General features: G+C 40.8%; 1 protein-coding gene across 1 annotated transcript in view; it reads right to left on the bottom strand.

The window, feature by feature from the left end:
• Positions 1–47: 47 nt before the first annotated feature.
• hps1 (HPS1 biogenesis of lysosomal organelles complex 3 subunit 1) overlaps positions 48–17494 on the bottom strand; it is a 38066-nt gene continuing 20619 nt past the window's right edge. Inside the window, 8 exon segments of the mRNA XM_052027679.1 lie at positions 48–2763; positions 5043–5125; positions 9729–9842; positions 10834–10976; positions 12024–12088; positions 12779–12910; positions 13426–13493; positions 14847–15026. Of these exon segments, the coding sequence (XP_051883639.1) occupies positions 2601–2763; positions 5043–5125; positions 9729–9842; positions 10834–10976; positions 12024–12088; positions 12779–12910; positions 13426–13493; positions 14847–15026 (948 nt within the window). The 3' untranslated portion in view covers positions 48–2600.

The following is a 17494-nucleotide window of genomic DNA, read 5'->3' as shown; positions in this document are numbered from 1 at the left end:
AGAATGGGGTCTCAATGCAAGTTAAGAAACATTAATTTTCGAGTCTGTCAGGTGACTGGTCTTTATTGAGCTTAAAAATGTATTGTACAGCTCAGGATAGCCTAGGTTCGTCCAAAGGCTTGATTACAGATATTACTATGCATCAGTTGCCTGTTCACAATTACTGAAAACATACTGGGTTGAAAGGACTTATAAATTCTCAGCTCTAAATATTACATTTGTTGCAACTAGGCTGTCAAACCTATTAACTATCAGATTCTGATCAAAGCCGGATCTTAAACATACCAGAGCCCTTTACTTCAAGGTATGGTGTTAGCTAGAAGCAAAGGGCTCCAGTATGTCTAAGCTATCTACATCCATTCAACTGGGAATTTACAATTATTAACATCGTCAGTATCTGGAGAGAATCTATAGCAGAATTGAGCAAGAGTGTGCAGGGAACAGCAGAGATTTATTGAGGCATGTTTCTGCTTAGATACCCTCCTGTTCCTATTTAAGGAGAGCCTACTTCAATAGTGCTTCTAGCTCTGGTTGACTACAGTTGTATGCATGCAATCATAGCATCCTACTGTAGAAGTCATTGGACCCACCAAACTTGTCCTGGCTCTGAAACGGTACATCCAATTATTTACTCTTTTTCCCTAACTGAAAACTAACATTATCTAATCTTTACTCACCACTGCCAAATTTAGTGGTTTTATTTTTAGAGCACACTGTTTTTGGAAAGGTCATATAGACACCGGGTCAGTACAGGAGAATGATTATTTGGCTAGCAGTGTATAATTTTCCGACTGATTTTTCTGCTTTTGGTTAAGTTAATCACATTTCATCATTCCATTTCCAATTCAACATTAAGTGTTGTGTGTGACATTCAAAATTATTATCTAATGCTTTTAGCATCAAGCTAAACAGATGGATTGGAGCCAGTCAAGGTTGCTGGAAGTTTATGAACTTGCTCTAACAATACACAGAGTGTGGAGGTTCAGAGAGGCAATCTTTCTCCATTATGAGGGAAATCCCTTGCAGATTAATTCCATTGATAATCCTGTTAGCACCCGTGTGCTATAATTGAGTCACTTTGCCCAAGAAGACTTTGGTTTGGAGACGTGAGATGTTGGAAATCTGCAGCAACACAAAGGAACCAGAGGAACTCAACGAGTCAGGCAGCAGCTATGGACGGTAAAGGACAATTGATGTTTTCAGTCAAAAATCTTCATCAGGACTAGGTTCTGATGACAACCCGTTATGTCACTTTTGTTAATCCCATGAACTGGCTATTGTGTCCTTCATGGATATCTTGACAAAAACTTTTTCTACCAGTTTATGGCAGCCCTAGCAAGTATTTGATCATCTGAGACTAGGTACACATGGTCACCCTGGTTTTACTGTATCAGAGACATCACCCTCCTTGCAGCTTCTTCTGTCTCCTTCCCAGTTCTGTCAAAGGATCTTCGACCCGAAACATCGACTATTTCTCCTCTCACAGCTGTGGCCTGAGTATTCCCCAGCATTTTTTGTTTTTATTTTAGATTTCCAGCATCTGCGGCTGGTTTGATTTTTCACTGAGTGTTCCCACTCCAGCTGTTCCCAGCACTGCTGAATCTTTCTACCTGTTTGCTTTTTGTTTTAGAAATGTCTTATATATTTTACACTTTCCATCAAATTTGTGCCTCTGGGACAAGTAATGCACAAAATCGCAACCAAATGTCGTTAACAGTCACGATCAAAGTGAGAAGCAGTGCGTTTATTTTTAAATACATTGATCGTGTCTATTGACTTACAAAAATATATTCACTTGATTTCATAAAAATAACCAATCACAGGGTGCCCAACTTGTATCCAGCAGAATCCCTGTACTTTAGAGTCTTGAGCTCCCTTGCTTGGTCCAAAGGTCCACTGATATTTCATTGACATAACTGAAACAAATATTTAATGAGTAGATGATTTCATATTACAACCTGCTCAATGACTGGGTTGCTGTGGAATATTCACAATAGCTCCTGCATTACTTTTTAACTGGGCAAAGGATATATTCACAGGTGGGGAAATGTGTGTGAGAGGGAGAGAAGCAGCAAAGGGGTGACCTCTCTCAGATACAAAGTACAGATAAGACACCCAGACTCAGCTCTCAGTTTGATCCCCATCTGCTTTCTTGAAAAGAAACTCTGCCAACACCAGGTTGGGGTAATTCCCCACACACTGGGATTGGTGGTAACCAGTTCCATTCTGCTTCTGCTCTCTTGATCCTGGATCGAATCTCATCCTTCATGTTGCCCCACACCAGACTCTGGATTGGTCATTAACACCCAGAGTGAGGGGGAAGAGCAAGGAAGTCAAACCCAGATCCATCTACTCAGACTCTGTACTCCACCACATTGCTCCTCACTCATCTCCAGTTGTAGTGTCTCAAAATAAAAATTGAGTGTGTATGCCTAGTAGTAACTGGAGCCAAGCTATTTGATAACAGTTTCCACTGGTGACAAAGAAAATCAGAAAATATCCAGCCATTTCAAATAAAGAGCAAATTTTCAGAGGGCCAGCCATCTCCACTAACAGAAAACCTTTCACCACACCTCCAGTGCTTCCTCTTTGGTATTACTTCAGAAGAGGGGGATACGAGAAGGCTCCCATAACTTGCGTGCCAGATCACAGCATTGCTGAATGATAAACTCTGTAGGAATGACACCAAGATGGATAGTGAACAGCTCAAAGCACTTTATCATTTCCAAGCTGTGGTTCTTGCCATAGTATCGCAGCAGCTTCCTGGGGAAAGGACAATCACGGGATTAAATCACTCCTAAGTTGTGAAACAAATTTATTGTCACCATTTTACAAGAAAACTAAAGGTTACACTAACATAGAAGCCAACATCTATAGAGACAATATAACGAAGCTGTGTATTATTTAACTAGATAATAATCACCAGACCAAGACTATCCCACAAAAACTAAAAATACACTATAGTTTGTTTAAACCATTAGCTGTGAACCAATGAATATTTGATCTGTGAAGTTTATTTGATCTCCTCCTAGGTTATTCAATCCTACAGATTTCTTTTTCAGTTCCAAAAGCAAAGGATGCTGGTCAAAATTTCACCCCAGTACATTCACTTTTGAAGCTGACGTACTGACTGGATATTTATCGCACTTTGTTTTATTTATACCTACTACCTCCAGGACATATGATCAGAACCCCAGCATAAAAAGATGTTGTTACAGCACCCAAACCAAAGTGCAACTCTACATTCTCAGTCCCTTGCCACTATGTACGACAATGGCTGACCATTAAGTGCACACTGAACTGGTCTAGCAAGAGCCTCAGTTCAGCAGCAATTAGAATTGGCAAATGCTGACCTCAGCAGTGGTTCCTCATGAATAAATTTAAAAACAAAACATGTTTAATGATCTTCTCATCCAAAGCCTTGAGGCTATGTCCCCAGGAACATGGAATGTAATGTCACAATTCAACTTGTCTGATTCCCTTCAAAATTCTGAATACTTAAACATGACCCTTCATTTCTCTTGACTAAAGAGCTCCAGGCTTTTCAACCTCAGCCTGCAGCTCAGAAGCATAATTTAAATAATAATTTAGAAGCCTTTTCTTGTACTACCCTCATTAACTATGCTTTATATATGGCAATAAAATGACCATACTTATTCCCTGTGATTTGTGCTCTACCTGACTATACATTCAAGTTTTTAGGAGGTTAAGGAGGTTTGGCTTGTCACCAAACACTCTAACAAACTTCTACAGATGTACTGTTGAAAATATCCTTACTGGTTGCATTATGGTCGGGTTTGGCAATTCGAATGTGCAGGAACGCAAGAAGCTGCAGAGAGTAGTGGACTCAGCCCAATACATAACAGACATATCTCTTCCCACCATCGGGAGTATCTACAGGCGGTGCTGCCTCAGAGCAGCAACATCCATCATCAAAGATCCCCACCATCCGGGCCGTGCCATCTTCTCACAGCTACCATCGGGCAGGAGGTACAGAAGCCTGAAGTCCCACACCACCAGGTTCAGGAACAGCTACTTCTCTTCAGCCATTCAGTTCTTGAACCAACCGGCACAACCCTAATCACTACAGTTTAGAAACACTATGACCACTTTGATCACTTTGCACTAAAATGAACTGTTTTTTTGTTCTAACTGTGTTCTTTCTTATAAAAATTGTGTATAATTTATATTTGGTTTTTCTTGTGAATGCTGCTTATCTGATGCTATGTGCCTGTGATGCTGCTGCAAGTAAGTTTTTCATTGCACCTGTGCACACGTGTACTTGTGTATATAACAATAAACTTGACTTTGACATTTCTTACTCCTGCTCTGTCTCCTTAACTCATTTGTTCAGTGACAAATCACCTTCCAAGACAAGCACATGGAAAAAGGTCACTTCCCTAATAGAGTTCCAGTAAATGAGCTGGACAAAATTTCCCCTCCCATTAATCTATGCCTTCTTACTATAAGCTCCTACCTCAAGTGTTTTATTATCTTTCAGTGGAAGTTCCTATAATTCTCAAGTGACTTTCCTGCAGCATTTCAATGTCCTTCATTATGGGTCCTCACCAGGTTATGTAACTCGAACAGCGTGAGTTGGAAATGCTGCCACTAACTGAGGTCCCACACAGCAGAGGATGCCTACAGCCCTGCAGCAACCAGCAAATCCATCCCGTCAGTCTCCCAAATGGGCTGTACACAAGTCGGGCGTTTGTAAGTCGGGGAGGACCTGTATTAGTTTAAGACCTTCTAGGAGGGACTTAGGAGATGAAGTTTTCCCACCCTGCACAAGGGGAAATAGCTAGACTCTGACCAGTGCTTTCCTACAATAGGATAGCAGAAGTGCAACTTCAGAATCATAGGCACAAACCTACATTCTACTCTGGTGCACTACATTGACAGCCCAGTTTACCAGCATGGCACTTTTTATCGAAGTATAGGGTATATCACTGTAGAACTCCTTCAGATTTTCTACTTACTACTTTACTCAGCCTCAACACCCCAACTTTAGAACTAAACAAGGTTTTGCACCAATGTTGTACCTGTAATAATCTCCAGTCAACATCCCAATGGGAGCAGAGTCATCCGACAGCACTGGCAGCTCTATGACTGGTAACTTGTATCCCTAATGAACAGAGTACAAGAAGCTCCAAGATAGGTTTTACAGTGCATGCACATAAAATCTCAAAAGCATACTAAACCAGGATGGAGAGCTGTTGATGCAGTTAACTTAACCATGTTGGATTATGCTGGTGTGGTATAATGGAAACCTGACTCAAAAAAAACCTAAATATTCCTGTAGAAAAGGTATTCAGGAAAATTAGGGAAGGGAAAAGCAGAGGGGTGCGAGGCAGTGAGAGTATTGATTGGGAGCATTACAGTATTAGTAACAGAGGAGGAGGAAGAGAGAGAGAGAACATTTAGGGGCAATGGCACAATCTATTTTGTTAAGAGTTACTAAGCAACAGAGGTGCCATCACGTTACCGGGTGTTCTCTCTAGCCTTTCATTGTACCTACGCACACATGTACGTGTGCATGTGACAATAAACTCGACTTTGACCTTTCTTACTGTCCCTCTTCAGTCTCCTTACTCATTTGTTCAGTGACAAATCACCTTCCAAGACAAGCACATGGAATAACCAAGGTCACTTCCCTAATAGAGTTCCAGTAAATGAGCTGGACAAAATTTTCCCTCCCATTAATCTATGCCTTCTTACTATAAGCTCCTACCTCAAGTGTTTTATTATCTTTCAGTGGAAGTTCCTATAATTCTCAGGTGATTTTCCTGCAGCATTTCAATGTCCTTCATTATGGGTCCTCACCAGGTTATGTTATGTAACTCGAACAGCGTGAGGTGGAAATGCTGCCACTAACTGAGGTCCCACATGGCAGAGGATGCCTAAGCCCTCCAGCAACCAGCAAATCCATCCCGTCAGTCTCCCAAATGGGCTGTACACAAGTCACACGTTTGTAAGCTGGGGAGGACCTGTATTAGTTTAAGACTTTCTAGGAGGGACTTATGAGATGAAGAAGTTTTCCCACACTGCACAAGGGGAAATAGCTAGACTCTAACCAGTGCTTTTCTACAATAGGATAGCAGAAATGCAACTTAAGAAGCCGGGACACAATCCTATGTTCTACCCTGGTACACAGCCCAGTTTACCAGCATGGTGCTTTACATCTAAGTTTAGGACTCAGTAAAACTGTAAGCATTGGGCAGTGCTTATGAAGGAGATAGCTCAGGTACATTCCCACAAAGGAAGAAGGTAGGGCAATGAAAGCCTGAGCTTCTTGGATGCCCACAATGATACAGCAGGAGAAAGGGCTCATGACAATTGTCAAGTTAATAATGAAAGTGAGAATCAGGTAGAGTACAAAAATCAGTCAGATTTATTGTCACCGACTTATATGACGTGAAATTTGTTTTGTGGCAGCAGTACAGTGTAAAGACACAAAATTACTATAAATTACAAAAACAAATATACAAAGAGAAAGGAAGAAATAAGAGTGGCAAAGAGGGAGTATGAAAAAAAGACCGGCAGCAACTAAAGGGAATCCAAAAATCTTCTAAAGGCACGTAAACAGTAAGTGGAAAGTAAAGCAAAATAGGAAGCCAATCGGGGATGATATAGGACAACCACTCATGGAAGCTGACGGTGTGGTCTTCCCCAGGGAAGAGGATATTTCTGGAGTCTCTGTCATAAATCCACAATAACTCTGCCCAATGCTACTATTATTTTCTAAGCCCTCTGTTACAACTTCCTCAGTAATAAATTTCCCCAATACTGATGTCAGGCAAACTAGCTGTGGTTCCGTTTTCAGTTTCCCTTCCTTCTTAAGTAGTTAGCTATCACCTGGACAAATGCAAGTTGAGAAAGGCAGCCAGGATTTGTTGAAGGCAAACCACGTTTAACTAATTTGATAGGAAGTTTTTTGATGAGGTTACAGATGGCCGATGAGGAAAATGTGGCGTATATGGACTTTCAAAAGGCATTTGATCAAGGGCCAAGTAATAAACTTGTCATCAAGATAATATCACATGCAGTAAAAGGGGTGGAAGCAGCATGGATAGAATACTGTCTAAGTGACAGGAAAGAGAAGAGTGGTGAACAGTTACTTCTCGGACTGGAGTGGCATTTCCCCAGGATCAGTACAATATTGATTTTCCTACTGTATCTTAATGACTTGGATGTACAGAGTGGAATTTATACATCTGCAGACAATAACATTTGGAAGTGTAGTGAACTGAGAGGATAGCTGGAATTGGAATATTATTGTCACATGTACTGAAGCACAGCAAAAAAACTTGTCTTACATACCATTCATACAGATCAATTCATTACGTAGTGTATTGAGGTAGTACAAGGTAAAACAATAACAGAATACAGAATAAAATGTCACGGCTACAGAGAAAGTAGAGCAGGTAGACAATAAGGTGCAAGGTCATAACAATGGTAGATTGTGAGGTCACAGTCCATCTTATCATACTAAGGAAACCGTTCAATAGTCTTATAACAGTGGGATAGAAGCTATCCTTGAGCCTGGTGGTATGTGCTTTCAGGCTTTTGTATCTTCTGCCCGATGGGAGGGGGGAGAAAAGAGAATGTCCGAGGTGGGTGGGGTCTCTGATTATGCGAGAAGTATAGAATTGATATGAGAAGTATACATAGTAAAAGACAAAAAGGATATAGACATGCTAGAGAAACTGGCAGAAGAAAACTACTGCAGGAAATGGCAAAGTGTTATATTTCAGTTGGGAGAATGAGAAGAAGCATGTGTGGGGGCCGCTTCTTTTTACACCGTATATCGATGATTTAGATTATGGAATAAATGGTTTTGTGGCTAAGTTTGCAGATGACACCAAGATAGGTGGAGGAGCAGGAAGTGTTGAAGAAACAGGTTGCAGAGAGACTTCGACAGTTTAGGAGAGTGGGCAAAGAAATGGCAGATGAGATACAATGTTGAGAAATGTGCTGTTGTATACTTTGGAAGAAATAAACAGGCATCTATTATCTAGATGGGGAGAAAATTCAAAATTTGTAAGTGCAAAGGGACTTGGGGATCCTCATGCAGGATACCCTAAAGGTTAACCACCAGGTTGGATCTGCAGTAAGGAAAGTGAACGCTATGTGGGCAGTCACTTCAAGAGGAATAGTGTATAAAGGTAAGGATGTGTTGATGAGGCTCTTTGCAGCACTGGTGAGACCTCGTTTGGAATACTGTGTGCAGTTTTGGGTCCCTTATCTTAGAAAGGATATACTGATGTTGGAGAGGGTTCAGAGAAGATTTACGACAATGATTCCCGGGATGCAAGGGCTTCCATATGAGGAGCGTTTGTCAGCTCTTGGACTGTATTTATTGGAGTCTAGAAGAATGAGAGGGAACCTCATAGAAACATTTTGAATGTTGAAAGGTGTGGACAGAGTAGATGTGGCTAAGTTGTTTCCCTTGGTGGGTGAGTCCAGGACAAGAGGGTGCAGTCTTAGAATTAGAGGGTACCCATTTAAAACAGAGATGATGAGAAATTTCTTTAGCCAGAGGGTCAAGGATTTATAGAATTCATTGCCACAGCTGTGGAGGCCTGATCATTGGGGGTGTTTAAGGAGGAGATTGATAGGTATTTAATTAGTCAGGGTATCAAGGGATGTGGGGAAAAGGCCGGAAATTGGGGCTAGATGGGAGAATAGTTTAGCTTATGGTAAAGTGGAAGAGCAGACTCGATGGGCCGAATCGCCTACTTCTGCTCCTTTGTCGTGATCTTGTGAAGCAGAAACCAGAGGGCACAATTCTAAAAAGTGTGTCAGAACAGATCTGAAGGTATGCGTAGTTCATTGAAAGTAGCAGGGCAAATTGAGAAAAGCATATGGGATCTTGGGTTTTATAAACAGCAGCAAAAGGCAAGGATATCAAATGAAAATTAATAAAACACTAGTTCTGTGGAATACAGTGTGCAGCTTTGACACGTTATGTTAGGGAAGATGTAGAGGCCTCAGAGGGGGAAGAGATTTACTAGAATGATTTGAGGAATGAAGGATTTAAGTTAAATGGATAGACTGAAGGAGCTGGAGTTCTTCTTCCTGGAACACTAGATTTTGAAATGGGATCTGGTAGAGGTATTTAAAATGACAAAGGGTTTAGACAGTAGTGAGAAACTGCTCCCGTTGGTAGAAGGGTTATAAATCAGAGGACTTAGAATGGTATTGATTGGTAAAAAAAAATTAAATTGACATGAAGAAAATCTTTTTGTTTTACGTAACAAGTGACCAGGAACAGGAATGAAATCTAGAGGAGCTGGTGGAGGCGGATTAAATTGTGGCATTCAAAAGGGAACTAGATAAGTAGTTGAAAGGAAGAACGATTGCAGGGCTGTGGGGAGTAGTTTGGGAGTCAGACCAGCTGCATTGCTCTTGCACAGATTCATTGGGCTAAACAGCCTCTATCTGTGCCGTAACCCTTCTGTGAATAGAAGATCACAGGTTAGGACTCTCCCATAAAAACACCATGGAATAAAAGAGCAACATACAAAGAACAATTCTCAGAATTTTCAAAAAATAAGATCCTTTTGAAGAATGAGACATTACTTTATTGAGGAATTCTGCCAGTTTATAGTTTTCCTTCCTCCAACAAACGTACAATTGGAAAGCTCCTGAAAGAGCTGTACGGTCTTATACATTGTGTCTAGATAAATTATTCCTTTGAACACCAACTCAAAATAAAACATACTTACAACTTCATTCTCAAACCAGAGGAAATAACAGCAGTAGTAATCTCCATCACGGAATGTCAGAGTGGTATACCCCTTCTGCAAGTATCGGAGGCCCATGCCAACCAGAGACCACACCTAGCGGCATTAGAAGACCTTCAGTCAAAAGTACTGCCGTATAAGCTGATATAATGCAATGAAAAATTTAGAAAAACGCATTTAGATTAATTAGACAGCAATAATAGTGCTGGTCAGGGGGATATATTCAAAATATTGACAAGAAATTTTCCATGCATGATGGTTTTCAGCTGGAAGGTAAGAAGTTGGGAGATTTTTTCCCCTTGGAGCAATGAAGGTTGAAAGATCTGATACATATACAAGATCATGAATTTTTTCAAAAAAAAACATTCATTTTCCGTCTCTGGGTCTCACTGGTAGCATCATCTCTAAAGGCCCGTGAGAAGGTGGTGGTGAGCTGTCTTCTCGAACTGCCACAGCCCTTCTAGTGGAGATACTCCTACACAATCTTTGGGGAAGGAGTTCTAAGATTCAGACCCAGCAGCAATGAATGACTGGCGGTATATATCCAAGTAAGGGATTTACGACTTTGAGAGTTAACTGAAGATGGTGATACTCCCATGCTTCTGCTGCTCATCTTTCTTGGTGGTACAGGTCACAAGTTTGGGAGGTGCTGGAGGTGGTGAATAACTGCTGTACATTTTGTACACTCTGCAGCCAGCTTCCTTGAGATCCCCACCCTCACACAATCCAGTCTCCAGCCAATTCAATTCATGTCATGTGCTAACAAAAGCAGCTAAGAGCATGGACACAGCAAAGGCTATGGGAGCAGGTAACATCCCAACTGTCATACTGAAGGCCTGCACTCCAGAATTACCTGCATCTCCTGCCAGTACAGTTACAACATTGGCACCTACCTGACATATGGAAAATTGCACTCAGAACTCCCTTTCATTGGAAAATTTATTAAGAAGTGAACTAAAAATCTGTTGGGGTATTGATTAATATCCAATATTATTGAGCAACTTTGAGTAATATCCAATCGTCTGGAAAATCTGCCAGCTGAGCACCAAAGTCGTGAGGGTACAAGATTATCATAGTTTTACTGTACCTTGTTTTTAATGAATGCAGCCATTGGTCCTTTCCCCAGCTCTGTGGATTTTTCAGATATACTTAAGGAAGGTGCAATCATTTGGCCCGCTGTCCTATCCACGTAAATGAAATGGATCAGTCCAGGGAAGTCTTGTAGGTAGGTATAATCAAAGTTAAGGACAATCAAAAGGAGTCAAGGTACAGGACTTACAGAACACTGGAGTAAGAGATTATCAACAATAAGTGATAAGACTGAAGGCAATTCAACCTCTTTTTCCGCTTTAATGTTCTGGAGTTATGACTAAATTCACTATGTCATCAGTTGAGAGAAAGATTTGCATTACACAGCAACTTTCACCAACCAAGGATGTCCCAAACTGCTTTACAGCCAATGAAGTCATTTTCAAGATGAGTCATGGTTGTAGGAAATACAACAGAAAATTGTGTATGACAAGCTCCCACAAAACATGAGATTAAAAACCATAATAATCAACTGCCTTAGGACGCTTCTTGAAGGACAGCTCAGCAGGAAGAACCTTCCTGTTTTTCTTCCAATAATGCCGTGAGATCATTGTACACACCCAAGGGGACAGACAGGGCCTCTAACTGATGCCTTGTTGAAAGACAGCATCTATCAAAATGCTGTAATGAAGTGTCAGACTGGATTACATGCTCAAACCTTTGGTGTGGTAGTTAAATTAAGCCTGTTTTAACTCCAAATCTATCAGCCCTATGACAGGTCACTTATGTGATCATTTATCATTTTCAGTCTCAGAGAGTACATGGCTATATCTATCTGTGTGGGATATTAGAAGAAGCCCCTTTGTGTCTTTGCAGGATATTTTTAGCAGGAAGCCTTAGAAAGTGACCAAGAGCTTGATCCCTGGCTTGTTCTCCCTTTCAAATAGCTCTAACCAAGTCTCCCTCCATTCCTCAAAATTAGCTTTGGCACACCAAGAACAATTTGGGCAATTCATATATTGACATTGTTGAAATTGGCATAGACCAGAGACGTACAAAGGATTTTTGTTTAGTTTGCTAGGAAGCATAATCTTATGGAGCTTCATTGACCTGAAACGTTAACTATGTTTCCCTTTCTCTACAGAGTGCTACTTGACATGCTGATTTTTCCAGCATTTTTATTTGTTTTCCAACATCTGCAGGATTTTGATTTTCAAGCATTCATCTTTAACAGGTAACAAGGATATGAGATCATGGTGGTGTTCCTCTTGCTCTTTACCAAAAGGAAATCCTTCCAGTCCATCAGCTTCTCCCTACAGAAGAAAAAGAGATACCATTGCAGCATTAAGATATGTTACTTGGAATAATGTCTCATTGTATCTAGTCTACATGAACTCCCTTTAGTTGATACACAATGTCTCCCAAAATGTGAACTAATTGGTTTTTATCAGTCACTGATCTGTACTTAAAGCAGAAAACGCTGTAAATACTCAGCAATTCAGCTCCATCTATGAAGAGTGAAACAACAAGAGCATCAACCTGAAAAGTACTGACAGCAGTTTCAGTTTTTATTTCAGATTTTTAGCAACCATAGTTATGCTGCTTTTAAATTGATCTGTTCTGCATTGGCAAACTCTCTGAATTCTTTTATACTAACTTCTGCAGATTTTCAGGTAATAACTGCAAGATGATTACATTACAGCCTTTTATTGAACATCTTAGCCAACGCCCATCACATTCTCTCATTAGCAAATCCTCAATAAAATAAAAAAGACTCTCTCATGAACTTGATGGTACATACTATACAAAATAGTCACATGAAGTGACTGGATCAAGAGTTCAGATGACTTTTCACAAATACTTCAACCCTCAGACTGAAGTCATCTAGTTCACGAGTGGAAGAGATTATACAGAAGTAATCATGAGGAATCCATGTCTTCAAAGTACAAAATAAGGCAAATCCTCTATATATATATATTCTTCTGCCTAATAATAATACATACTGGACAATTTTTTGCATCTTGGTTTGCAACTCGATAGTCAAATGCTGAGAATCCCCTGCAGGTTTTAACAGGAAGTAATGCTGATAAACCAAACACAATTGGCTCTTCACGTTCCGACATGCCTGCAACAGACTGTAACACAACACATCAAGATAAAATAATTTCCAACATACAAACTGAAGACTATTCAAGGACAGATAAACAAAAGTCCAAATATTTGACAAGGAATAATTGCAAGCTTAATTTTCAAAATACAAATCTAATTTAGACTCCGTTCCAATTAGTTCTGAAGTATTCTATACTTGGCACAAAAGGTCCATGCCAGTGTTGATTTGAATCAGAGTAAACCATAGGGCATTACTATGAGGCACAATGACCCTGGAATAGTGAGGACGAAATTACCTTAGTTACCAACCTTCACTACTAGTCAGTAAGTCACTCTGGAAAGTGCATGCGAGGATATTGGATAGGAACAAGAATGGGCTCAGTGTTCTGAACTTCCACAGCAGCACAAGCTTTATGCACCCATCGTTGGAACACATTGCACAGGAACTATTTTCTGTATTGCAAGTATTCCCTGCACTTAGTATTTTAATACACAGGGGATGAATTAGATTCAGAAAGACATTGAAAAGAAGTTTTCTCACTCCTGAGGATTTCCAGCGTCGACTTTAGAAAATGCTTTGTTCTTGAAGTCTATCCAGGCAGATTGCAACTATAGTAAACATCAAAAAACACACATTGTTTACCATTTACTGCTCCAAATAGTGTAGTGAAAAACCTAGGTCAAATCGAACTGAATGTGGCTCACCATCCACAGTGACGGCTCATTTGGCTCATCACCACATCAACATATTTACCTAGGTGAGAAGCCTCTGGCAAGACCAGAGGTAAGTAGGCTTTGGGCAGCATACTGCTGAGGTCCCAGCCCCTAGGATGCTCTGAGAGTCTTTGGCTAGAGGCAAAGCTGGGGCAGTGCCTTGCCTTCTGACAAGTAACAATTATTAAATCTCTGCTATTCCAGAACAGTCAAAAGATATTAAAAATGATTTAAAAAGTAAAAAAAAATCAAATAAATAAAATAAGTAAAACAGAAGAAGTTTAAAAAACAACTACAGTAAAACTTGGTTAATCTGGCACATTTGGGACTTTGGTGGTGCCAGACTCGCAGATTTTCTGGAATAATCCGTTGTTCTTTTATTAATACTCTTCTAATTCACTTTTTTTTTTGAGATGTTACACAGTAGTATAGTGAATTTCTCAGTTAACTTAGCAAACTTAAGGGGAGTGTGGGAGCTGGGGCCTCAGCACGTTGATGGGGAGCGCAGCAACATCACCCGGTGAGCCAGATGCCAAACAATTAGGACTTCCAAATAGTCAGATAGTGGATTAATGGATTTTTTCTGTAACCATACATTCCTGTCTCTGGATCTCCAGGCTGGGATTTATATAAACCCTAAAACAGGAATCCCCAGCATGATAAGGCTTCCAATAGACTCATGGAGTCCAACCACAGGATGGAGAGTTGTGTCGGCATCTGTCACTTGGCTTGTTCTGGACCTAAGAGTGTGTCAAGGAAGGAGTCCAACACAGTATGTAGTGCTATCAATGAATGAGAGGATTGTTAATACAGATGCTGGTGAACTGTATGGCAGTAACACCATGTACAGTTATCAACGAACTGAACAGTATTAACACAATACTCCAGATGAAGAGTCTCGATCTGAAATGTCGACTGTCCATTTCCTTCCACAGATGCTGCCTGACCTGTTGAATTCCTCCAGCATTATAATGTTTACTCCAGATTCCAGCATCTGCATCTCGTGACTTCATTTTAACATAATAATAATCAGTTTACTGTTGAATCTAAAAACTATAGAAATCCTCATTCAAGCTTGTTTTTTTCTTTTCCTTTTTGCAGACTTTTAAAACTCCAGTTTGGAGTTATTCAACCTCTACTTGCTGGATTTGTTTGGCCTACCTCCCTACTTTCTTGCAACAACTGCACTACGGAGCAAGGTCCTCCAGCAAGTTTTATCAATAACATATCATCACTTCACCCTATTACCTGCTGCTTTAGGACTCCAATAGCCTTTATGAATTTATCCATCTTTTGCCTCAGGTCTGACATGTTGGGATTATTACGAGAAGAGTATCCGAGCTCCTGTCCCTCACTCAGTCTGGCCTCCAGCACAGTGAATGCATCCAAGAGATGATACAAAGACACTGCAACTTGACTGTTGGGAACCTGCCAGTAAAGAAATCAAATATACTCATAAGTAGTCACAATAAAATAATCCTTTCACTGGGGTTAAAGTTGTGAAAGCATCCAGGCAGAGCTTTCTGCACAAATTAAGTCCAATTTCAGAGCACATTCAACTACCACCATTTTTTCACCCTAATTCCAGCCCTTCAAATTTTAAATTAAAAACATACAAGCTAAAGGCAATATCAGTACTGCACCAGGGAGTGTTGTTTTGATTTATAATGAAGGCTATGTCTATATAATTGATTGCCTGTCTGGTTTAATAATACCAGAGGGTAGAGACAATTATAGCTCTTAAGGAACCTGGTGCATTCACCTGATAGGAGGAGGAATAAAGTAAAGCACTATATTAGTTTCTGGATCAGGAACCAGAAGCTTCTTCTAGTGGTACAAGTATGAGGGTGCAGACTGGAGTTTATTATTGCATTGAGTTTGGGCTCCAAACTGTAGGGAAGATATTGAGACAACAGAGAGGGAGCACACAAAGGCAGTGTCCAATTCGGGGAAATACGAAGAACAGATTGAAATTTCTTTGAAGTTACTCCCTCTGCAGATATGGATATCACTGGCAGACCAGCACTTTATCCCTATCTGCCTCTGCAGCAAGTAGCTCACTAAGACATATCAGAGGATGGTCAACCACATTGATGGGTCTGGTGTCACACAAAGGCTTAATCATGTAAAAGTGGCAATTTTCCTTCCCTGAAAGACGTGAGTGAACCAGCTGGGTTCTTATAACAACAGTGTTGTTTAATGGTCACCATCATCCAACTAGCGTTTCCTTCCAAATTTATTTAATAACTTGAATTACCACAGTGACACATCCAGATCAATAATGCAACCTTCTGGATATTGGTCCTGTAACCTTACCACCATACCTGAACATCCAGCAATACTTTGGTTAGAAAAGTGAAAGAAACTGAGTGATTTCACGAGTGTCTATTGCAGGAAGGGTGGGGGTGCACATTAAAGGAACTAAAATACGAAGATGCAGAATTAAGATTAACTACAAGACTTTAACAAGAAAGGGCTGAAGAAACATTGTTTAAAATAAACAAAGAGCTGTGAGGCAGGAATGCACTCCTATATAGGCAAGAGTAGAATATAGAACAGTACAGCACACAAACAAGCCCTTTGACCCACCGTGTCTGCGCCAACCATGAAATCTAAATTAATCCCATCTGCCTGCACTTGGTCCACATCCCTCTATTCCCTGCCTGTTCATGTGGCAGGCACAGTAGTGCAGCAGTTAGCGTAACGCAGGCACTGTAGCGCAGCGGTCAGCGTAACGCTATTACAGCTCCAGCAACCCAGGTTCAATTCCAGCCGCTGTCTGTTTGTACGTTCTCCCCGTGTCTGCATGGGTTTCCTCCGGGTGCTCCGGTTTCCTCCCACATTCCAAAGACGTACGGGTTAGGACGTCGTGGGCATGCTATGTTGGCCCCGGAAGCATGGCGACACTTGCCCCCAGAACACTCAATGCAAAAAGATGCATTTCACTGTGTGTTTTGATGTACATGTGACTAATAAAGATCTTATCGTACCTGCTTCTATCACCTCCATTGGCAGCGCATTCCAGGCACCTACCACTCTGTGTACAAAAACCTGCCTCACATATGTCCTTTAAACTATCACCTCTCACCTTAAAGACAAGTTTTTATAAGAGTAGGAGGAATAAAGTGAAGAGGTGCGGGGATTAGGGTCTACCACTGAGTTGTAGGATAAAGACCAACATGGACTGATTGGGCTAAGCAGCCTTGTGAAGTAGTGTGACATCAGGTGACAATAAGAATAAGCTGAATTTACATAGTGCCTTTAATATAGTAAAATCAGGAAATCTGGCGGATTAGAGACAGCAAAGGTGTTTTGGAAGAGAGTGGCAGGAACAGCATGCAAAATAAATTTAGGTGAGAACACCGTTCAATGATTTCATGAATCATTTTGAACATGGAAAGGGAAATAAGCTACAGCAGGGAGAAAAGGTTCAGCATACTTAGTTCTCTAGGCAGAAGCTGGGGAATATTGGCAATTTCTTGGAAGTGTTAAGTTCAGCTTAATATTACAAGTAGTACACAAGGACACAAGAACCCCGCAAGCCTGCCCCGCCATTCAATGAAAACATGACTGATCTAGGGCACAATTATCTGCAACTTGTTACGAGCCAGGTTGCTACTTGGTGAGTTGTCCCCTTAAGGCACCTGGATGGTGGTGTTTGTGGTTTTATCTGACTGCTAAGAGTGGGAGTGGAAAAAGTGTCTATAACTGGAATGATGTAAAAGTCTGAAGGCGGATTCACTAACATGCTGGCAACGGCAGAGAGTGCGAGAGAGAGCGTGACGGAGAGAGAGATGGTAGCACTGACTGCCAGTCTCCATATCTACAAGTGAAGCACAATCGTTGTGACTATCACTATACAATCCATGTATGGATTTTTGGAGCAATCTATGGAG

Source organism: Pristis pectinata, chromosome 12 (assembly GCF_009764475.1).
Source record: "Pristis pectinata isolate sPriPec2 chromosome 12, sPriPec2.1.pri, whole genome shotgun sequence".
Taxonomy (NCBI): Eukaryota; Metazoa; Chordata; class Chondrichthyes; order Rhinopristiformes; family Pristidae; genus Pristis; species Pristis pectinata.
The sequence above is the reverse complement of the archived record's forward strand: the minus strand, read 5'-3'. Positions and strand labels throughout refer to the sequence as shown.